This window comes from Bombina bombina, chromosome 4 (assembly GCF_027579735.1).
Source record: "Bombina bombina isolate aBomBom1 chromosome 4, aBomBom1.pri, whole genome shotgun sequence".
Classification (NCBI taxonomy): Eukaryota; Metazoa; Chordata; class Amphibia; order Anura; family Bombinatoridae; genus Bombina; species Bombina bombina.
In genome coordinates, this window is record NC_069502.1 from 431,509,887 (window position 1) to 431,534,694 (window position 24,808).

A 24,808-nucleotide genomic window follows, 5' to 3' on the forward strand; every position below is an offset into this window, starting at 1 on the left:
CCGCCATTAATATTACCCGGTCACGTTTTTTGAATAACCAGTGACAGCTCAGGCCAGTCGGCGACACTCCTCTTTCCTAACACGCCCTTGCAATGATCTGCGCATGCCCTAACTATTGTATTGGTTTCAGAGAGCGCTCTACATCGGAATTGGAATTGTAACGCATGCGCAAAAGAAGTGAAGATGATTGACATGTCAAAGCGGTGACGCGGGTAGGGGTGGTTATACTGAATCACAGGGATGAAGATTGAACACGGAAGTAATGGAGGGGAGGAGAAAGGAACGGTAATGCTGTGATATTAAAATATATATTTACTACATTTAGGAGTAAAGTTTTTAAAGAAATATATAGGCGAAATACTTTATCAGTGCTAGAATATAAATATTAGAATAGTCAACTCTTAAAAATTTACCATCACTTTAAGTACCCCAAATAGCTAAAAATTACCAGTATTTAGAGAATTGCAGAAGGATATTTTAATAATTTTGTTCTCATTCAAATGTAAAATCAGGCATATTCCTGGTTTTAGCTCTCTCTTAATTGAAATAAAAATACATGGAATGTTGTCACTCTCTGATCTTATAATAAACAATTATGTATTGTAAAATGTTGTGGTAATTAGCAACAACTTCAGATCAAACTTTTTTTTTCTGGAAAAGGGGCTAATTACTCCAAAATGATAAATATTTAACTTTTAACTGTTTTTGTAAGGCTAGACACTGTGTCACTTTTTTCTGAACCTAGAGTGCCATATATATATATATATATATATATATATATATATATATATATATATATATATATAATATATATATATATAAATATATATATATATATATTAGGAAAACATCAAGCAGGGGATCTGCACACACAATAAACTTCCAACTTCCGGGGTGCTCTGGGTATGAAAAAGTAAACAAATGAAATAAACAGGTCCCACACTCTCTGCTGTGAAAACACAAACTTATTTAATTGAAACTGTAACGTTTTCAGGGGCTAACTACCCCCGAAACTAAAGAAGTTTGTGTTTTCACAGCGGAGAGTGCGGGACCTGTTTATTTAATATATATATATATATATATATATATATATATATATATATATATATATATATATTATTTGTTTTCTTCTTCTTAGATTTCCTTGAAACACAGGGTCTCTATTGATACACTAGTGTTTTGAAATGAAATATAGAAACTCATGACTTTCGAGTCATAACCACAAACTTTAAAAATCCCCTTCCTATTCTAATGCTGAGGCAGAAAGGTGCTTAGATAAGTGATCAGAATATCACTGTTGTATGTACATATTATTGTATATCATATATGTTTCACAAATATACAAATTTAATATGTTGTCATCTGTTGTGTGCATTATTGCCCAGCAATTAATTCACCAATAACATTTTACTTTACAGATTATGAAATGTCACTTTATCTTGTAGCCTGTGACTGTCCACATTTTTGTCACCATATTGTGTATTGATTTTTTTTCACAAAACAAACGCAGCTCGGGTATCCTGGCTTTTGCAATTGTGTAAGCAAAGATTATTTAGTCTTATTTGAAATCTATTTGCATAAACCAACTACATAATAAAGTTGACACACACCTTATTTTACAAAAACCTTGATGATAAAACCAGGAGTACCAGTTAAACTAGTTAAGCATTTATGAATATTAAATAGGTCAGATCTTATTATTTTTTTGTTTCCATTACAATTAAAATCTGTATTAAAATGTCATACAATATTTTTTTCCCCTAAGTATTCTCTGGGAGTGAAAAGACTAGGAAACTAATTTAATCTGACTCACTTTTTTCTCTTGATTTATATACAAAATAATATTACATCACATAAAAAACATAATTGACATTGTAATATGTATTGGGGTATCTAAAACCAATCAGCTGTCAGAATACATGCATTTTGCAAGAAATGTAATAACTATATTAATAAAAAAAATAAAACAGATCTAGAATGATTTGTAAATTATTTGGAACAAAAAGTATTCGTTCTCCGATCTTTATGGCAGATGTTATTGCAATGCTTATATAATGCTATTTACGTCCGTCAATCACATTAAGCTGAACATAAATATATTTTGTAAATATAGAGCCTGTATTTTATGTCAATCAGATTAATCCAAACATAAATATTTTTGTGCATATAGATTTTTGCTGCATCAAAATAATGTTGGTTAGGTTAAATATGATAGATATGTAATTTAAGTTTATAGTTATTTAAACAGATGTATATTTTATTCAAACATAGTAAATTGCACAAAAAAAGATCTAGAATGAATAAATGTCTGCATTGAAGGATTGAAATCACAATCTAATTTTAATGTATATGCTGTTCATACTGATGATGAATACAAAATATGCAAATTATCAGGGCCTCAATAAGCAAAGTTATACCACAGGAGATCTGACAATATACACAGCTGGAAAGACATGTGTGACAGCATGGTCTCTATACATAATAATGTAGAAGTGATTAGTTTGTGGGGTCAATCTGTTGGTTGTAACATAAAATAATTTTTAAAAATTTGTGATAATTTCCTGAAAAAGTTATTTCCCCACAGCATCAATTAGTTTAATAAAATTGTGATTTTAAAGAAATAAGATGAGAAATGTGCAGTCAAGGCTTGGCTATATTTTGTTTATTTAGATATATTTATTCTTACATATACATTTAAATAAAGAGAAACAGTGATCCTAAAAAAATGAATACAATGATATTAATAATTGCAAACACTGAGAAAACATAAAATTGTTACATAAGCTAATGTCTGTGTGTCATTAAAGAGGCCTTCTCTTTAGCAAGAAAAAACAAAACTTTCTAACCATTAAACCATGGTGCAACAAAAAAAGTTCTACTGAAAGATTTTGGGCAGATTTCTCTGTGGTTTTCACTGTGTTCTTTACTGTGTTTTATCTGGGATAAAACTGAAAATGTTTTTGCTTAGCTTATGGAAGACAATTGTTCTATACAGGTTACATAAGCAATTTGGTGACAGTTTTTTGTTTTGTTGTTTGGTTTTAAGACATACGTGAGAAATTGATTTGCCCTGTAAATGATACTAACCAGGTCCTTTATTATTAAGTGCATATGCCCCATGCTTATTGAGATTAGTAATTAGTGACTTTTTTCATAGTGACAAATTTGCAGACTTTGCACTGAGTATGATCAGTTAAAATTTTACTGATTCTGTGTTTTAGAAGTTGCTGTTATTGATTAACTTGGGCCAAATACACAATTCCTCAATTATAATCAGAATAAAGTACTTCTGGATCCAGAGCTACATCTCTTGGTAAATCTAGCATTCTTATGTATAACTCAGGAGACTGATTTCATGGCAGGAATCAAATCAAAAAGACTTTTGAAAGCAAGGCATAAACACGCTGAGCAACAGTTGATCTCAATGGAAAAGTACCAGTGTTTCCTTACTGCATTCTACTGCTTAGACGGATCAGAAAGAGCTTATATTTGCTTCAATAGGATCAAGTGTATAAAGGACATTTAAAAAGCCTGACTATAGGACAGCTATTGGATGGAAACTTGCATGTGTTTTAAGTAGAGCCATCAGTAGGTGCATATAGTATACAGGATATAGACTGGAATCTGAATCACATTTTCAACTAAGCTCTAAATGTAATATAGACAGATGCAATCTTTTTTTTTTTTTTTTTTTTTAAACTGATAACTTTAATGTGCATTTTAGCAGCAAATCTGCTTTATAAAATCATTAAGCATCTCAATAAACTGAATATCATTATAAACACATATTTTACTGTAACTTAAGTAACTTCACTGGGATGCAGTTAGTAAACTAGGATACCAAAAACACATAAGATAACATCAATAAATAACACTGTATTATAAATGATAGGTTACATCTATAAAGGATTCAGTAAACAGAGGCCAACTAGTAGCAAATCACTTAAACAGCACAGGAAATCAGACTCAGTGCAAGGTTGTTTAATAAACATCTATTCCAGTTATTTTAGGAGCCATCAATCTAACAAAATGAATGCAAAAATGATGTGGCAGTATTGTGTGTCTATGATTGCAACATATCTACCATAGCTTGTAGCTCTTTAACATAATAGCAGACTGTAAAATTCCAAATTATCCAAATTTCTGTTTAATTAAATGCATATAGATTCATCTCTTTTAATTGGAGGAACTGGTAATTGTGTTATGTTCCTTCATTACATCCCCAAAATGTAAACAGACTTTCACCTTATTAATGACGTACACACAGCTGATGTCATGCTGATAAAATAGCACACTTTCAGATCCAAAATGATTTCCCTATGTGTTAGAGGACTTTCAGATACTGCTTGGCTTTACCAGATATATGTCTTTTTAAAACTCTGAATGTTTACAAATGGTGTAATCCCTGTGACAATAATGTTAAATTGATAGATACTGTATGTGTTAAACTCACTGTGTCATTGTTTAAAGCTGTCGTGTTATAGACAGTCTGCAACATAAAACCATGGACAGGCTGATTAGCTAGGCTATAATCCTATTTCCGGCTACTGATGTAATAGTTATACTGCTTATTTTGACTTTTCAGTCCACTACTTAACTCTCTCTCTCTGTGTTAACTACTTCCATTTTGAGAGGCTACTATGAAACAAACAGTCGCCTCTTCAAGCAATAAAAAAAGAGTTACATTTCAGGTAGAATCAACCACGAAGCTTTTATTTAAACCCAAGTTTTTTTTTTATTTCCTGCAGGCACTAAAGCCCCACCCATTAACCCAAACAGGCGAATTACAGCACAAATTATTTGTTATAGTTTAGTTTCTATGTAAACTTACCCACCCTGACCAACTTCCACCTACATCATTCATTCACTGTCTGTTCAAATTGCACAATCCATATGATTATTAGTTGTATGTCATGCATAAAGCATCAGAAAAAAAATAATTGCAACAGACTTTCATAAATACATAGTAATCCATTGTATTTCTCTCTGACAGCCAAGGTATTAGCATCAATAATATAAACAGATACAGCAGGCAAATAGACAAGAGTGCACCCTAGAAATACTGCATGACATACTAGAAGTACCACCATAACACAGAGAGACGTTTATTTGGTCTATAACTAAATACAACATCCAGTGAAAGACCATACCACTTACAGTCCTTGTGGGAAAAAAAACTATGTCCAAATTCATTGCAGAGTGTCGCCATTTTTGGGGGTGAACAGCTGGTACATAAAAAAAAATACATGTGAAAAAAAAAATTATTGAATGAAAAAAAAATTCATTTAGCTGAAGAACGAAAGCAAAATCAAATTGAAGCTCATATCCAAGCCCTGTCATGAAGTTGCAGAATGTAGTATCCAGATGTTGGTTCGGTAAAAGGGGGAAGTAGCAAACCCCAAAACAGCCCCTGGGAGGGACAAAACAGACCTGTCATTGTCACATTAATGTGACATATTAGACATATAAAGCTCTCTAAGGTAGCTGCAGATCTCTAGGTAATATTTTATATAAAAGAAAGCTTTTTATTTGTTAAGATTATGCGGGATACCCCTGTGTGCTGGGCGAAGAAAGTGGATTGTGTGCTTCATACAGTACAGTACAGGAGCCGGACCCCTCGCTTATGTCACAGAATAGCAAATTAGTTCTCAGAATTTCGGGGCTGGCCTACCAAGTTGAAAGCATACGTCACAGCCCACGTGATTCCCTTTGCCGGGTTGTACCAATACGTCCAGGGGGTTCAGAGAGCCCCAAATGCTCCCCATCACTACCAAATCCGTTAACAAGTAGAATTCCTGTAAAAATATATTTTTTGGTGCAGAATTATGTGGCAGGTTGGGTGTAAGCTGCTCAGAAATGGGTGCTATAGGCAGGGAAAAGGTGAAATGGGCAGGCTGGATGACACTCAGTCGTCCCCTGCCTGCTTTAAATGGTAAGATCAGAAGCTCAAATTCCGAGAATTGAGCCCTGTTGATTCTTAGAACTGGGGGTTCTTAGAAGTGGTGATGCAAGGATTTTCTAGGAAAGCCCTACCAGGTGATTCGCTTTTTTTCTCTTTAATTCTTTTTTTATTATTACTTGCCAATTGCTAGGAGTTGAAGTTTCCTGGCTGTTTTCTTCTGTATTTTGCATTTAGTTTTTTTTTATACATATATTTATTTTCCACTTTTTAGCTATTATTTTTTTAACAGCACATGCTGTATTTCTGGTGGAGTCTGATCATAACATTAGACATTGTTATTCTTTATCTCTATCATTGGCGATTTAACGGACAGAGATTTTTTTAAGGACATAAATACTATTTTGAAGGCTTATATTTTGGTTGACATCTGTGGATTGGGCTGTTATGTTTCTGAATACATATTATTTTGCTATTGCTTTAGTAAGAGCTGGGACACCCAGTTTCCCCGTCTGTCTGTGTCTGCCACTGACTGCTCAGCCTCTCTACCCTGTCTGGCTTCTCTCTACTAGAACCAGGGGCAGAATTAGATTAGCTAGGACAGATAGGTTTGTCAGCCTGTACATGGCTTCTGCGCGAGTGTGTAAGAATGTCTGGGGTTGATTACTTTCAGTGTACGCAGACAGCTCTGCTGGTGTTTTACTCATCACGTTGTGTCTGGGTATTTGTTAAATTAACTCACACACATATATATATATATATATATATATATATATATATATATATATATATATATATATATATATATCACAGTATACATATATAAAATTCGGAGCATACATTGACAGTAGATGTGTGTGTATGTATTTTGCACCTGTACCGTTTCTCCTTCCACTGGCAGAGTGATCTCAGGGACTCTCGGATTTTGGGTGTATGATGTTGCAGTGCTACTTGTCCTTATAAAATGTGTGTTGTTTTTACATAAAAAACAGATATATGTATATATTTTTAAGAAGCTATGAGTGTTATTGTGCCAAGCTGGTGACTTAAAAAGCTGTTTAAGATCATTAGGGACTTTTTTTGATAACCGAAAAATGTCACTTACCCGCTGGTACTTCTCATGTCTGCGATGCTTGTGTTGTAGCTGGGCACAAGGTGACATACGTTTACCTCCTTATTTATCGAGTGGGGACAAAAAACATGAATGAGTCCTGGACCTAATCACAAACTCTGCGCCGCTGTTAGCCTAAAACTCAGGATTAGAGATTTAAAATTTCGTTTCTGAATCTTATTCTCCCAAAATGAAACATTTGACACTGACTACGTAGTTTTAATTGAAACTGGAAAATTAAGATTGTTTTAACTTGATAACGTGAAAAGCTATAAACACAGCTATTAGATAAAACTAAAACCAAATATCCCTAATATGTTTTAACTAGAAAATATTTGTCTAGCACGGTTATCATTTTGCTTGGTTGTTCTGTAGTCTCTTAGCAATTTATTTATTGTGTATATATATTTATATAATGATAATGATACATTGAGGTGCACATCTCAGTTTCAAGTACGTCCTCCTATTTGTTCAGTGTTTACTATGAGGGAACTTGGCACAGTCTGTGAGGCTCGTAAATCAGCATCCCAAATGTGAAGTCGTTGCTGGCCCCGGTCCAACACGCTATTCCTGGAGGTATCTGAAAACAGATACTGAGCCACTGGGGACGCTCTCAAACAGGCCAGGAACTCCGGAGAAAGCCACTGACCAGACTATTTATATAAATATATATATGTGTGTGGTGTGATAAATAATATATTATATATAGCAACATTTATGTTATTACACATTGTGTCTTCATTATCACCATGTATTTTGGCATACAATTATAAAATGTAGAAGTTTGTGAGCTAACCTGGTGGGTGTAATGTGTTGCAGCACTTTCTGTCAAATAAGGCATTAATAAATACTTCATATGTTCTAGTACAAGCGCATTTTTTTACTTATATGTTTACAGCTTTCTTTTTTCACTGTAGACCACAACTTTAGTTATAAAATATTTGGCTTATGGACCGCCCATCACGCTGTCAGATTATAAAACAAGACTTACTTCTATGATACATTGAGTCGTCCTTTACTTCTTGATGTTTCCAAAAAATTGTATATTAGTTTGGTTTTATTAATTGGGAAATACGTGTTCACGGTAGAAATTTTAGATAGTTGGAGGGAATACTTGTTCGCCAAAACAATGCTAATGACTTTTAGTAATAACATCGTGGTATACATGTTTCTCTTTATAGAAGGTTACAATTTACTTGAACTGCAAGTGAGCAATAATATTGGCTTGCTGTGAACTATTAAATTAATCGACAAAAGCTGTAAGGCAATGTGCACTCGACTGGAATTTATAAAGCAGGTCAATTATGTTTGTGGTAAATGTTAAAGGTTGTTTATCTAGGTCCCAATTTCGATAACAGCAGAACGGGTTAACCCTATTGAATTACTGTACTGGAAGCTATGCGCCCGTACTATTGGTTTGCGTTGCAGATGCTGAAACTCATTAGCTCTGTGCGAAGCTTATGCACAACAGTAGAGAATTGCCAAAAATGTGGTAAATAACATCTGTGTTTAGGCGGAGCGACCTCTGTCGGTCAAAAGAAGAATGAACTTTCCCCAGAGAATTACTAAATTTAGAGAAAGGCACAGGTCGTGTTTGCGTATAATTTCTGGGCTTTTGTTTTTGCACTTAATGTGCAACCCATAACCCATACTCCCGAGTCTTAAACACAGGTGTATAAAAGACCTATGGATAACAATGGACTAGATAACAAAAAGGAAAAGCTCGTCTTGCACCCTGATCACTATAGAAAGGTTAAATGGAAGTTCATTTTCAGTACAGTTTTATTCACTTAGAAAGCGCCACTATATTCCGCAGCAGAGTGACAGAGCATGATGACAGGGTAACATTTTATATACAAAATAAAAAAGACATAAATTATAACTGGTTATAGGTCCCTACCCACTAATACTTAGCAATGTGATCTAAACAGGACGAGTATTCTGAGCTTACATGGTAGAAGTGTTGTGCTCTTATTTTCTAAGGCATATACAATAAACCTTTGTTCTCAAAGATATATTTTCTTTCAATGGCAGAGTTTACAAGTCCAGATCTAAGTAACGTTATGATTATTAAAGCCTTCACATTCTTGGCATTAGCTAACTGTTTAATGTACTGCGGGGCTTACCGTAAATACATTTGCACGAATAGGAATAGTTACTCCGTATGTTTCTTGACTGATATCTGGCAAACCTATTAAAAGCAATAGATGACATTTAATCCACAGTTGTACTTGCAGGTTGGGTGGCATAAACCACAAATGAGAAGTATAGGTTTTCATGTCCCTATAATATAAATATCTGCCGGACTCTGTTAGTGGTGTCATCATTCCAAGGACAGGAATGGTGTTGGCTCTGAAATGAGTGGTATTGCTCAGTCTGTTATATAAAAGAGATGTCTTTATAGTGTAACTAAAGAATGCATTCCAAGACATGCCTGTGCCAGCACTGGAAGCCATAGAATCATACACTGTTATTTCATGGCCAAGCTTCTGGTGCCAGGGGTTACTTGGCGGGGAAAAAATCATATGTTGTATCAGAATCCAGACATATACATATGTGTGTGTTATTATTTTTTATTTTTTTCCTCAAACGAGAATCCAAAACAGGACAGCAATTTGAGTGTATTTGTCCACAACTTATTTTTTTTTTGAGTCCATAATGGAAACTAATACATTATGCAGCAGGAAAAGTACATAAATAAAACCACGCCATCTAGTGTCTGAAGTGTGAATTTCAACGGACATTAGAGGAAGCTGCTTATTCACCGCGAAGGAATGTGCAGTTTATTACAAGAATGTGCGTTAGAACGTTGTTTACATAGACTATTTTAAGCTATTTTAAACTGGTGGTGTGGCAGTTCCTCCTTAGTTTCTTGAAAGGTCTGCAGCCAATATCTGCTTATTTCTTTATAAATTGGAAAACACAGTTAAAACCTTAATGTAATGGGGGGAACGTCATGCTACTCTCTAGATCAAGATAATTGGTGTTGGCAGTATTTGAAGTAAGGTGAAAGCCATTCCGCATGACTTATGTATCACTATTAATTCAGGTCTATGAATTGTCTCTTTGAAGGGGCGAGGTTTAAAAAAAAAAAAAAAAAGCTGAAAATAAATTTGGCATCTTTCTCTTAGCTTCAATATGTCATACTACTATTTCAGTTTTCTGTCTCACATAAGCCTACAAGTTTTTGTTATTTGAGTGTTTTATACTGTCATGCTTGTGGGTGCTCCTGCAAGACTAATATACTTCCTCTAGGCATTTGTTAACATGCCACTGTCTATTATTGTATAATAGACATTGTAGTGGTGTCTTTGTGCCAGTCAGCCAAATGACGTTCCTATTTATTTATTTAAAAAATAAATAAATAATATTAAAAAATAAACACACACATATATATACATTTTTATTTCAATGATCCTGAAAACATTCTTCCTCTGGAAATGAAATTGGGAGAGAACTGAATACCGCTTGGAATAAAATACATAGAAACTGTGCTTGTGTGTCTAGGCATATTTAATGGTGTAACCATGTGTCAGACGCTGTCATATGAAGACCATGGGACTCAAACACTTTAGTTAAGTTGTGCTACACATTCTATTTGTGAGGTTTTTTTTTTTTTTTTTACATAAGTTAGAATCCAGATGCTTTTACAGTTGTAAAACAAGATGGTAACAAACAGAAATACAATTTTATGTCTGTATAGATATTTGTTTTTGATGGTAGAAAATAAAACAGCCATAAGATTTAGACGAGAACTGATTTTATCTTAAGAACATTACAGACTGAATATTATAGTAGCTATTTTGTTTGTAACCTTGACTATTTTTAAAACATTGTCTCTGTGTAAAGATGACAAGATATTTCTATTTAGCGCCATAGTATATATGCACCATACTAATACTAGAAATGCCAGGGAAGTGTTCATCAACATCAATTGAGTTATTACTGCAGAACTAAACCATTTCATTACTCATAATGAAACTGAGATTACATTTTCAGAATCACAGGACAAGTTTTACTCATTTAAAGCTAGTTAATTTATTAAAGGGACATAATACTTATCTGCTAAATCACTTGAAAGTGATGCAGCATAACTGTAAAAAGCTGACAGGAAAATATCACCTGAGCATCTCTATGTAAAAAAAGAAGATATTTTACCTCACATTTTCCTCAGCTCTTCAGAGTAAGTGCTGTGTAAAAAAAGTTATACTTCAGCTGCTGTCCAGCTGCAGGTAAAAAAAAAAGAAAAATGAAGAAATTAACAGCAGCCAATCAGCATCAGTAGTGCTGAGGTCATGAACTCTTTTACTGTGGATCTCATGAGTATTTCACTTAACTCTCATAAGATTTCATAGTATACTTCCTTAAACTGAATAGGGAAATAACATGAGTGTGCATGAGGCTCACTCCCTTGCCTGTCCCGGGACCGACATACTGATTTGCTGCTTAAAGTCCTTTACAGTGGGGTGTGAATACTTAAGACATTTTGAGGTAAAATATCTTTCTTTTTTTACAAAGAGATGTTCAGGTGATATTTTCTAGTCAGCTTTTTACAGCTATGCTGCATCACTTTCAAGTGTTTCAACATTTGGGTATCATGGCCCTTTAATACATTTTCTCCCACCATCATAATACTAATACAGATACATAACAAATGTCTGAGTTTTCAAATAAAGACCAACATGCTACACATCTAGAAAGTGTTCCATGGCTGTCAAGGTTTTCCCAAAGTTTGTTTCCTCTTTTTAATCCATCCTTTCCACAGGAAATAATGTTTGCTTGTAGCCTAGTTATAATCTATGAGAGCTGGGAACATGAAATAACACTGGGAGGTAACTAAGATAAAATAACTGGTTTTGTAAACTATTGTACATATCTAGGTGTTAACCATTTCTTATGTTATTAACAAACATTTAAAGTACATATACTTTTTAACTTGTGATATTTTCATGTATTAAAACAATTACATTAATCAGGCAATGACAGAAGGTTTCTAGTGTGTTAGATGCAGTTAAATCAAATTTTGCATTCTATAGCACCATCTAGTGGGCAATTACGAATGAAGTAGTAAACGAGAAAATGTTGGTCTGATTTTTTTTTTTTTTTTTTGTAAAGGTCCATACATAATAAAAGTAAAATTGTATTATCCATATGTACAGCTGCTGTGGATTTATGCATATACCCTATAATCAGTGTTAGCTGTCTGCATTGGTAGTGCATAGTTCTCTAGTGCATCATGGAGTTAAAGTTAGATTATTTTTTTTGGTTGCAGAATGGTTTGATACTGCAATTTCTGTTTCTACTGACAACGTTAAAATTGTTTTGCATCTCCTGACATTTTCACCTGAATACCAGAATTAAATATAGAAGGAAATCTATCCATGGGTTAGGTAGTTCCTTAAAGGGACACTGAACCCATTTTTTTTCTTTTCTGATTCAGATAGAGCATGCAGTTTTAAGCAACTTTCTAATTTACTCCTATTAACAAAAATTATTCATTCTCTTGGTATCTTTTTTTGAAAAGCAAGAATGTAAGTTTAGATGCCGGACCATTTTTGGTGAACAACCTGGGTTGTTCTTTCTGATTGGTGGATACATTCACCCACCAATAAACAAGTGCTTTCCATGGTTCTAAACCAAAAAAATAGATTAGATGCCTTCTTTTTAAAATAAAGAAAGCAAGAGAACGAAGGAAAATTGATAATAGGAGTAAATTAGAAAGTTGCTTAAAATTGCATACTCTATCTGAATCACAAAAGAAAAAAAATTGGGTTCAGTGTCCCTTTAAAATCTTCAGAAAAAAAAAATCTAACCATACAGATTTGACCTATTTATTTCACACACTTTTATAGATCTCTAAGTTTTACATAAAAGTAGCCAAAATCAAATTGCATACCCGAGTCAATAAACAACATTTCCTCATGCTTTGGATAATGGCATTCTGTTTACCATTTTCAATATATATATATTTTTTTCTCTTTTGACAAATAATAACCATGATAGTGTGAAACTGCTAATGAAGTTCCTAACAAGCAAAAACAAAAACCCCTTTTTAATCATGTTGAGTATTAGCTAGGTGTATATATTTCTTGGAATTATTTTGGGGAAACCTATAGTGCAGCTCCTGTCTCAAGCTGTCTTTCCAGGAAAGTTCACTCTAGTTGAGGTCACTGGGTGAAATAATCACAGACAGACAACTATTTCCCAATATGACATTTCTTTTTTACACCCAGGCCCCTTTTTATCTTGCAAAATATTTTTCACATACATCTGAGTACAGGTAGTGAACTTAATGTAAACATTATTCAGTAGCAACACATTCGAGGAGTGTTTAATAGCCTGGACAGAACGTATGAGCAGCAACCGGTAATCTGTTTTTCTCTAATTGCACATTCCTGATCTAGAGGGTTTTTTGTTTTTTTCAAATGATTATTTAAATTCTAAAACAATTAAATATATCCTGTTACTAAATACCAGTGAAGCATAGACTGAAAGTTGCAGTATGTGGGTGAGTTAGTCAGGCATCTGCTCTTTCATTAAGACTCATATTTTAGATGGTTTTGTGGTTGCAAAAAAGTGAAAGTTATAGAAAGTTAAGAATTTTTATTTAGTTTAATGTAGAGATTTTTTTTGCAGATGCAGCTTTTTTTCATTTTCATCTAAATGCTTTGTAAATGTTATTAATGTCTTGATGGCTTTAACCTTTTATCATTTATTATATCAATGCATACTGTGATACTTTATTTAAAAAGAAAAAAACTTTATTATAGGCCACCCTCCTGGTAGTGCAATTACAGAAGATTATTAGCAATACAGCATGTCTAAGGCCACTTATTACTAAAGAGTTAATATTTTTAGGCTCTTTACCTGTTGCAGACAGTGCATGGTTGTGCATTTACTGGGGATGTTAACCACAGAATAAGGGAAGTGATTCATTTGAAATGTTTAGCACATGAGGAACGTAAAACCTATTCCAGAGGGTGTCTCATGCACACTCCTCCTGTAACCCTATTAAGAGCAGGTAATTAACAGAATGTATTTATATTGCCCATCTACAAATACATTATTTTTGTGTTGAAGTATGTTGATATATTGGTACGTCATGCTAGGTTTATATAATAGCAGGAATCAATCGCTTGTGGAATGGTTGCATTTTATCACTGGCTGCACACAACTATTATCAGGAACTAGTTCAGTTTAATAGCTAACGGGGAAAACCAAACCATTATTCTACACAATTCATAATCACACCAAAGTGTCTGATTTCTTCTATAGAGATAAGAATTTTAATTTTATTTCTTTACTTTTTCTCTACTTAGTGATAATGGTTGTAATGAAATGTTTTTAATAAGTTGTTGACTTTTGTCTTCCTCTTCAGTAGTACATGGTATAATACTTTGAAATATTCCATTCTGTTACCCCTCGTATGTGTCCCAAAACTAAACTATTTTTTTCTTCTTCTTGTTTTCAGCTGTAAAAGTAGAATTTGGAGTGTAAATTGAAATTTCAAGTAAGTGTCACATTTTAATTTGCAAATCCCTTTGTTGTTGTGTTTTTTTTTTTTAACTTGTAAAAAAAAACCTCTCACAAAAACATTGTTCTAATTAATCTAATCAACCGTAACTGATTGCAGTTTACATAAACCTGATCTATAGTTTTCATCTGCTGAGCTGTCTCTAACCTTATTTATGTTTGTCTAGGTTAGGGCCAGCCATGGCATCTCCAGCTGACAGCTGCATCCAGTTCACGCGACATGCAAGCGATGTTCTCCTAAATCTTAACCGCCTACGAAGTAGGGATATTCTGACTGACGTAATTATCGTTGTGAACAGGGAACATTTCCGAGCTCACAAAACTGTTCTCATGGCCTGCAGGTAAAAAAACTGTCCAATAGTACATTAATTCAACCAGTTTAAAAAATATCGCAATGAGAGGTTTTTTTTCTCTTCCCTTAAAGGTACACAAAACACACATTTTTTGTTTCATGGCTCAGATAGAACATGCAATTTTAAACAACTTTCTATTTTACTCCTATTATAATTTTTTCTTCATTCTCTAGGCCCATTTTTGGTTCAGCACCTGGTTAGCGCTTGTAAATGTAGCCACCAATCAGCAAGCGCTACGTAGGTTCTGAAACAAAAATGGGCTGTCTGCTATGCTTACATTCCTGTTTTTTAAAACAAAGATACAAAGAGAATGAAGAAAATGTATAACAGGAGTTTAAAAATGCATGTGCTATCTCAATCATGAGACAAAAAATGTTGGGTTTGTGTCCCTTTAATGCTGTAAAAGAGTAACATGATACATGTAAATTTGATGATCTCACAGTATTCACTTTCATTTGCAGTGGCCTGTTCTACACCATTTTCACTGACCAGATCAAGTGCAATATGAATATTATTAATCTGGATCCAGAGATAAGTGCTGAGGGCTTCAGAGTTTTACTTGATTTTATGTATACATCTCGCCTAAACCTGCGTGACAGCAGCATCATGGCGGTTATGAGCACTGCGCTGTACCTGCAGATGGAACATGTGGTGGACACTTGTCAGAGGTTTCTCAAGTCAAGGTGATTAAATTTCCTTAAAGGGTCATAAAACCCACATTTTTCTTTCATGGTTCAGATTGAACATACAGTGTTAAACTACTTTCCAATTTACTTCTTTAATCAAATTTTCTTTGTTTTCTTGTTATCCCTTTAATTGTTTCTGTGTGTGTGCTTTATATAAGTTAGTAGGTGAATTATTAAATGGTACATTTTTTCTTTTAAATGGTTTTCCTTTATAGGTTTACTTGTTGTTTAAAAAGACCTGGAAGTGATCCTTTAACATTAAAGCATCTGTTCCAGTCATGACTGTGCATATTTTTTTTAGTTGTATATGCATTAGTACTTCATAGTCCCTCTTTGATTATGCATTACCATAACCAAATATCACAGTGATATTGATAGATGGGCCAATATAACCTCTGATTGGATGTTAATTCCTGCACCTCAAATTGAAAAAAAAAGTGCAAAACTGGTGAGGGGGGGGGGGGGGGGGGGGGGGCGGGGGACGGTAGTTTGTTGAGGAGTAAATTTAATAAAGAATTTGAAAACCTATGATTTATAAAACTTAAAAACACACTAAATCAGTACAACCAGGACAGGATGTATGACCTATTTAAGACACACTGATTTTTAGACACGCTGAAAGACAGGGTGCTTTCAGGGGAAAACTATAGGGCAGTCATAGCAGAATACAAGAAAGCTGTTGCAAATATGCCAGTCAGCCTATAAAAGAAATTGCCACTGTAGCATGTAATTCTCACTGCAGTGTAAAGGTTGGCATCATATTGATGTACTGAGAAAAATAAATAAAAATTTTTTTTCCTTACAGTGAAGACATTGCAAGCAGCTTGAAGCCACAGAGAGAAGATTTTTTACCTGGAAGGCCAATGCTACCCCAAGATGTTATGCAATATAGAAACTGTGAGATGGCTGATAATACGGTACCTCTTCGTAATGCAGCAATCTGTGATGGGAGATCCTACCTTCCCAGCATTTATAATGGTCCTCCCTCCTCCTATCCTATGTATAGTCACATCCCAGTACATGGATTTCTCTTTCCTGAGGATGAGGTGAGAGATGTTCAGATGTCCGAGATCCAGAGGGCAAACCGTTATCTAAAAGATAATGTGCTGCCTGGAGAAAGCTCTAGGACAGTACTAGGGGAGTACAGAAAACCTGTTGCAGAAATGTCATCCAGCATGTGCCATAATAACCTATACTCTCCAAAGGAGCCGGCACTGGAGGAAGCCAGGAGCGACTCTCACTACAATGTAGTTTCAGGCTCCCGATCAGCTCCATCTGTTAGAGGCAGCCCTTATTTTTCTTGTGACAAAGCTGGGAAAGAGGAGGAGCGTACATCTTCAGAAGATGAGATAAGCCAACACTTCAAACCAACTAACTCTCCAGTCAACCGCAAAGGTCTTGTAAGCCCTCAGAGCCCCCAAAAATCAGATTGCCAGCCTAATTCCCCAACGGAATCCAGCAGCAGTAAAAATGCACGGATCTCTCAAGGCTCTGGATCCCCAGTGTCCAAAAGTTCTACTGATCCAAAAGCTTGCAACTGGAAGAAATACAAATTTATAGTTCTCAACTCCCTTAACCAGAGTGAAAAGGAAAGCTGTGCCAACCAGAGTGAAATGGGTAACATCTCACCACAGTCATACACCTCTCAGTCCTCCTGCCAACAATCAGTCAAGTCTGAAAGCATGGATATTCAAGGCCCAGCCAAAATGAATGGGACCATGGAGGATTCTTTAGTACCCCAAGCAAGCAGACTGAACAACATTGTTAACAGGTATCATTGCTGCTTTTAAATGTAGTTTGTTATTTTTAAATGTGATTAATTCATCCTCTATAAAATGAAATAATCATTTTGTAATTCAATTAATGGAACATAGCACTCACTAGAATTTAATTGGTACTATGTGGCCACAGTATAATGAAAATATTCACGCTGCATGCCCCCAGCACCAGGTTTGTAGCTTGCAGAAAAAGTGTTCCCTCATCATGCACAAACTTGAGTAATGGTCAATGACTTGCACAGGACCTATATGCACCAAACTGATTGTCTGCCTGCTGAGATAGGTGATGGGGGTGTGCTGAGGGTGCAAATCCCAGTTAACAAAGATAGAGAACTTTATTAATAAACCTATTTAACAAGTGTTTTTTAAATGATTATTCTGGTTGAAAACAGCCTCATTTATATATTGAGTTTAAAGGGATATTAAACCAAAATATTTTATTTCACTACTTAGAGCGTGTAATTTTAAGCAACTTTCTAATTTACTCCTATTATAAATTTTTCTTTGTTCTCTTGCTATCTTTATTTCAAAAGCAGGAATATAAGGCTTTGGAGACGGTCCATTTTAGGTTCAGCACCCTGGATAGTGCTTGCTTATTGGTGGCTACATTTATCCACCAATCAGCAAGAGCTAAACCAAAAATTGGCCGGCTCCTAAGCTTTGCATTCCTGCTTTTCAAATAAAGATAGCAGGAGAACAAAGAAAAAATGATAATAGGAGTAAATTAGAAAGTTGCTTAAAAGTGCATGCTCTATCTGAATCATGAAAGAAAAAAATTGGTTTTATTGTCCCTTTTAATATCACTTTTTAATTTTTCCTCAGGAGTCAGTTTTGTGAGGGCAAAATAATAAATGTGCACATGTATTTTATATCTATAAGTTAAATAAAAGATGATTGTGCTTAAAACTATATGAAATAGAGTGGAATAAATCTTTTCTAGTTAGTGGTAAAATTTTATCTTAATAGGGATAGTTAACGACTAGTTAATTACTACTGGGCTGAGATTTTCTTATTACCGATATAATTTTCAGGCATATGGCAGTAGTTTGCCTGTTCTGTTGGTACTATAGGTCTGTTTTGTTTTTGTGGATTGTGAGTTTTGTATTTAATGGGATTCTGCTAGGGAGAATGCAGACTTTTAGAGGTCACCTATTCTGCTCTGACGCTTTTTGCTTTTGGTTCATTGTCTAAGCATGGTTTGTTTTTTTCCTTTAGACCTTTGGATGCTTCCCCACAAAACAGTGAAGGACATTCTCCTCTGTACATGCACACACCCAAGTTCAGCTCATTCTCCTCACAGTCTCCTTCTGAATTGTGTCCACATACCCCTGGCTCCAGCTTTGGAGAAGAGATCACAGAGACCCAGTCAGAATACTCTGACTCCAGCTGTGGTATGTTAGAAGTTGTGCTGCTACATAACTCTCTTATGGTTACACTTCTGTTATTGCTGTTGTATTTATAAACTGGTAAAATAACCCAAGCTATTTTGACCACTTGTACCTGAAGAAAACAGTGTCCTTTTTATATTATTAAATTAGAGTTTTTGGATTTAAAGGGACAGTATAATTAAATAATTACATACTTTAATTTGTCAGATCATGTCATTTTTAAACTAGGAACCCTGCAATTATTTGTGTTTAAGCCCCCTCAAAGGGGTTAAACTCATAGTTAAAGTACATCCTGGAAGCCAAAGAGCACTGCTGGCCCCGGGCAGAAACTGCTGCACTCACCAAATTAGCAGCACTAGTCGCATGACTACAAAGACTGATACAAATAAATGATATACAAAGAATACGGTAGCTTATTTTCCTAATAGAACCTCTGTAATCATGAACACTTTTTCATGTAGTTTTTAAGTGGAATCTACTCTAAATGTATCACTTTTACTTCCCTTGTTGCTTCAATATAGAAAATGGTACTTTTTTCTGCAATGAATGTGACTCTCGCTTCTCTGAAGAGGGTTCTTTGAAGAGACACACTGTGCAGATGCATAGTGACAAGCCGTATAAGTGCGATCGATGCCAGGCCTCATTCCGCTACAAGGGAAATCTTGCTAGCCACAAAACTGTCCATACAGGTGCGTTTTCCCCATTTATTTTCAGTAGGTTACTGCCCAGTATTCCAAACTGATGTGCAAATATTTTCTGTTACATTAACATTTGTTTCAAGGAGTTTTAAAATGACATGACAGGTAGATTATTTTCTGCATTTGTTAACGTGTGTGTCCATACTGATTGAAAAACACATTTTGCTTCTCTCTTATTAAAGGGACATGAAAACCAAAATCTTTATTTCATGATTCAGATAGAACATACAATTTGAAACAACTTTCCAATTTACTTCTATTATATAATTTGCATAGTTTTTTTGTTGAAAAGCGTACCTAGGTAGGCTCAGGAGCTGGGATCTACCTGCTGATTGGTGGCTGAACATTTATGTCCCTTTTCATTGGCTTACTGATGTATTCAGCTAGCTCCCAGTAGTACATTGCTGCTCCTTCAATAAAGGATACCAGGAGAATTAAGAAAAATGGGTAATAGAAGTACATTGTAAAGCTGTTCTATCAGAATCGTTAAAGAAAATAATTGGGTTTCACGTCCCTTAAACAAGCCTAAAAATGCAGCCTAACAAATCATCTTTAAAATACTGCTCATCGCTATGCCAATAGTGCAATGCAGCCAAAATTAAGCCAATTTGTTCTATAATTTTCAGTGGAAATACATGTATATCGATTGATAGTCTAATTTTAACTCTTTCACTAACTTTTCCTTATTGTGGTTATTTTATCATTTTATTTTATGCACAGCCACAGTTGAACTATTTTATACATTGGTCCAAAAATTTAATTTTTAGTGCTACATTCATACATTACTTTCTGAGTCATTTAAGAAAAAGTTATATGTGATTTTAGCTCTGTTATTCCAGATAGTGAGGAATAACAAATCCATTTTTTTTTTTTAACCAGGTGAAAAACCATATCGTTGTAGCATCTGTGGCGCACAGTTTAACCGACCAGCCAATCTGAAAACTCACACGAGGATTCACTCAGGAGAAAAACCGTACAAGTGCGAAACATGTGGCGCAAGGTTTGTTCAGGTATGCAAGTCTTTGAAAAATGATAGCACTCATAGAATTAATGAACCAGTAAGAAAACTCTAAATTACTTTTTACCTTTTAAATTACTTTTTCTATTAATCTCTTGGTATTTTTTTATTCTGTTAATATATTCTGAATAGAATGTGCACTTAAAGGGACAGTCAACCATAGAATTGTTATTGTTTTAAAAGATAGCTAATCCCTTTATTACTCATTCCCCAGTTTTGCATAACCAACACAGTTATATTAATATACTTTTTACCTTTGTGATTAACTTGTATCTAAGAACCTTCTTCCAGCCCCCTGATCACATGACTGTGACTGTTTATTATCTATTGTCTTAAATTTAGCATTGTATTGTGCTAGATCTTAAATAACCCCCTGTGCCTGAACACAGTGTTATCTATATGGCCCACGTGTACTTTCTGTCTCTTTGTGTTGAAAATAGATTTAAAAAGCCTGTGATAAGAGGCAGCCCTCAAAGGCTTAGAAATTAGCATATGAGCCTACCTATGTTTAGTTTAAACTAAGAATACCAAGAGAAAAAAGCAAATTGGATGATAAAAGTAAATTGGAAAGTCAATTAAAATTAAAAGTCGTATCTGAATAATGAAAGTTTAATTTATACTTGACTGTCCCTTTAAATAAGCTAAAATATGTCTTTGCTAGGTGCAGTTCTGTCTCTGATGCAACATATTTTCTTATCCACAGGTTGCTCATCTGCGTGCACATGTGCTAATTCACACTGGGGAAAAGCCGTATCCATGTGAGATCTGTGGTACCAGATTCAGACATCTTCAGACTTTAAAAAGCCACCTTAGGATCCACACTGGAGAGAAGCCCTATCATGTAAGTCTGCTCATCTCATTCTACTTCCTAACTTTATCAAAGTTTAGTTTCATTACTACAGTATGTTTGGCAGACACTAAAACAACATTTTATTTTGCATTAATCTTTTTTTTTTCCATGTGTATAACGTTCTGAGATGAACTTACTTTTAAATAATGTCTATATGTAAATATGTCTGGAAGAGAACTAATCTTTTGAAAACCATTTTCACAAATGTCATCATTTCAAAATGGTAGTAAAAAAATTGTCAACAGCTATGAAATTCTAGAACACATTAAGCTCTTCTCTCCGAGTTATTTAAATAATATGTTGTTTAGACAAGGACTACTAAAAGGGTGTTTCACATTAAAAAACAAACTGAATAAATAGAAAACCTAATAAGGAAAATGTGAGCCCATAAAACGGCATAACTTGGAGCTAAGCAATGTAGTTTGTGATTAAACATGCCAAATTTTATACTTTTGTTCAGCATTTGTTTTTCATTAAAAAGGACAATATCAGAATATGTTCTCAGGATTTAGAGCTTTAAAAATCAAATGAAAAACGTGCTGTTTAGATAAAGAGTAAATAATATTAGTGACACAATATAACATACACCACAGAAAATTCCTGAACCCATAAACTCATATTTGCATGTTTTTCTCTTTTCAGTGTGAGAAATGCAACCTCCATTTCCGTCACAAGAGCCAATTGAGACTTCACCTTCGTCAGAAACATGGAGCTATAACCAATACAAAAGTCCAATATCGTGTTTCCCAAACAGAACTTCCCTCGGACCTCCCAAAGTCTTGCTGAGCTCTTTTCCAACTTCCTCCTCTCCCCCCCCCCCCCGCGATCGTGGAGTGCCTCTATTTGACCTATTAGTGCAGATGGTTGAAACGAAACGGGTTTAAACTTTATTTTTTTGTCCTGGTCATGTGAAACATGCACTCTTCATTGTAAATAGATCCATTTTTTTATGTCCGTGTGGTGAACGTAATCATGAGCTTTGAATTATTTCAGCATTGTAATTCTTGGCCAGAGTAAGGAGAGTGGACAAGGAAGAGACTAAAGCCTATGGTTGAACTACAAAGTGGCCACAAATTAAAATCCAGATATGGATAAAGAAGACTGAATAACAAAGCCACATATCAGTAATTTCAATACATTATATAAATGAAAATCTGTATGGCTTGGCAAGAACTTTTTAGTGGTTTTAACAAATTGTTGTTAATATTTTGGTATCCTTGAATTTGGTCCAACATTGACATTTGTTGTGATACCCTGAAGAGTGTAGCTTGCTGCTTAAACTTGAATTGCTTTGTTGTGGTAGAAGGCAGGGTGTTACTTGGTAGAGTAGTTTTATTACTCACTTATGCCAAGAGATTCCCCTCTCAATAGGAGGGATTGGTGGTTTTATAATAAACAACCATTTGGTAGTGATTTTAAAAAGAAGCCAAATATAACCTTAAAACCATTGTATTTTGAGGATTACCTTTAATATGGATCCGTAGGACCATGTGACTGGATGATACCTACTGATTGGCTAAAATCTGGATTTCCCAAAAGGGATCCATTGAAAAGAAGCACTTGGATTATCATTCTCTCAGCTTTAAGCCTGGCGGTTGCAGTGCTAGTCATTCTAATATCAAAACTTGCACTGTTTCTGCTGGTGATGGGAGAGGGTGGTAGCTATTTAGCACCTTTTTTTTCTAAAGAAGCACTAAAGTCGCTTAAAAAGAGAATCTGATGCTTGGACAAATAGCGATAATATTTAATGGGAGAGACAAGATGTGTATATTTTACAGAGGCAGACAGCACTTCTACTCCTGTTTTATTACAGTTTGTTTTCATCATTGTTAGCTGCTTTGCCTCAAGGAGACCCTCAGTGCATTTGTATGATAATGTCTGAAAACATGTCATTTTCTGTCTTTACACATGCCCTGCACCTTGTCGCTCCTGCTATTTAGAATAAGGCCTTCTGGTGTCCTTTTATCATTGTTTAGTATATTAAGGTCATGTGATGCCAGAGGTGCCTTATTGATCTGGTTGCAATATTATACCAGCAGTTACAGGCACCTAAATAAGTAATATTTTTCTATTCGCTCGCTTTCTTGCACCCCTGAGAAATATTAAAGAAAAGTATTTAATTTTATGGTATGTAAAATGTGCACTCAATGTAAGAAAAATGAACAAAGATTTAATTGTGTATGCTTTTTAAGAGAGGGCTTTAACTTTGTTATAGTTTTAACCAAAGGAAATGGAATTTATGGCAGAGTTGTAAATATCTATATATAAATATATAAATATACATATATTATGAAGATTAAAAAGAACGCTATAATAAAACTATGAATTACAGCAAACATTTAGATTGTATCTGCGGGCAGAAATCAATCTGAGATTTGTTTTATTGTGATAGAGCACTTACAAAAATATTTTAAAGTATTGCACCAGTGTATGTGAGAAGATATTTTGTCTAAACGCAACAGTCTATATGTATTTTTTTTTTTGTTTGTTTGTTTTTGTTTCTGGAAGTGAAGGTTTACAGTATGTTTAAAACTTAGACACCCTGTTGAAGGATCACGTGACTTCTTCTGTTTTAATTGTTCGTTTGTATATATGTATAATTTGTCTTTGGTGCCTTTTAACCCAACTTGTTACCAGAAGAGCTAGCAAAATTGCTATCCCGCCTGGCATCAAATGGGTTAATGAATGTTTGAACCTCCCGTTTTTTGTTTTTTTTGTTTGTTTTTTAAAGGTACAGCCTAAAGCTAGTCACTAATCTTTAGGAAGGTCATTTTATGTTTATGTTTTCTTAATCTGTTAATTACATGATGCTTTGTCCTGCTTGTGTTAATAATAAACTGCCAGAAGACAGGGTTTGGGCTGTTTCTTAAAACTGCATTATTGCAATGTAAAATATAGCTGTACAAGTAGAAAAAAAATAAAATTCTTAACTGCAAATGTTAATAGCATGCGTCTTTACATAATGTGCTTTGAGTGTGCGTATCTATATAGGAAATTTACAAAATAAAACAACTGTGGAAATCAGATGCAGTAAAGGCAGATTACACCTGATCATTAGTATAAAAGTGACCACTAGTTAACCATATTTAACATTTTTGTATGAATAAGTTTACATATAAATGTGCACATCTGGGGGATGGAAGATCACTGGTTGATCAGCAAAACTCCTGCAGCTCTATTGGTAGACAGTGAAACAAGTCTAAAACCAAAAGTGTTTTTTTTTTTTATCCTTAGTACATGCACGTCATTGCAAAAACTGTTATACATTACAGTAGATACAAGAAAATGAATTTAAAGTACATTCAATTTAATTTATGTAGGGCTTTTTGGCCTAAGTATATTAAATAAATCAAATCAATATATCAATATATGGGGGGGGGGGATCACTTTTAGAGATAATTGCTTTTTGGATAGTACTGTGCATATGCTGAGCAGAGCAAAAAGCATGTGTGTGGTAATTGTGGCCCAGTCTGCTCAGAAAAAAGGGACTGGAT

General features: G+C 34.5%; 1 protein-coding gene and 1 long non-coding RNA gene across 4 annotated transcripts; one reads left to right on the plus strand and one right to left on the minus strand.

Annotated features, from left to right (window-relative positions):
• Positions 1-2,647: 2,647 nt before the first annotated feature.
• On the minus strand, positions 2,648-7,532 carry LOC128656385 (uncharacterized). Its single transcript, XR_008402003.1, has 2 exons — positions 7,005-7,532; positions 2,648-5,410 (listed from the first exon to the last, which is right to left on the minus strand). It is a non-coding gene; the product is annotated as an uncharacterized LOC128656385 (long non-coding RNA).
• Positions 5,922-24,251, plus strand: BCL6 (BCL6 transcription repressor). Of its 3 annotated transcripts, none has more exons than XM_053710254.1 (10): positions 5,922-6,036; positions 14,482-14,520; positions 14,711-14,884; positions 15,358-15,579; positions 16,388-17,353; positions 18,576-18,751; positions 19,270-19,437; positions 20,326-20,456; positions 21,168-21,305; positions 21,957-24,251. In XM_053710254.1, the coding sequence occupies exons 3-10, from the start codon at positions 14,724-14,726 to the stop codon at positions 22,098-22,100; spliced, it is 2,106 nt and encodes a 701-aa protein (XP_053566229.1). In that variant the 5' UTR covers positions 5,922-6,036; positions 14,482-14,520; positions 14,711-14,723; the 3' UTR covers positions 22,101-24,251. The 3 variants fall into 3 exon arrangements, with proteins under 3 accessions (XP_053566229.1, XP_053566231.1, XP_053566232.1); XM_053710256.1 differs by lacking the exon at positions 5,922-6,036 and adding an exon at positions 12,760-14,031; XM_053710257.1 differs by lacking the exon at positions 5,922-6,036 and having other exon boundaries at positions 14,051-14,520; positions 14,716-14,884.
• The last annotated feature ends 557 nt before the right edge of the window (positions 24,252-24,808 follow it).

Coding starts and splice junctions, on each gene's coding strand:
- BCL6 (XM_053710254.1), top strand. CDS start 14,724: ATGGCATCTCCAGCTGACAGCTGCATCCAGTTCACGCGACATGCAAGC. Junction 15,580..16,387: donor CAGAGGTTTCTCAAGTCAAG/GTGATTAAATTT, acceptor TTTTCCTTACAG/TGAAGACATTGCAAGCAGCT. Junction 21,306..21,956: donor CTGGAGAGAAGCCCTATCAT/GTAAGTCTGCTC, acceptor TTCTCTTTTCAG/TGTGAGAAATGCAACCTCCA.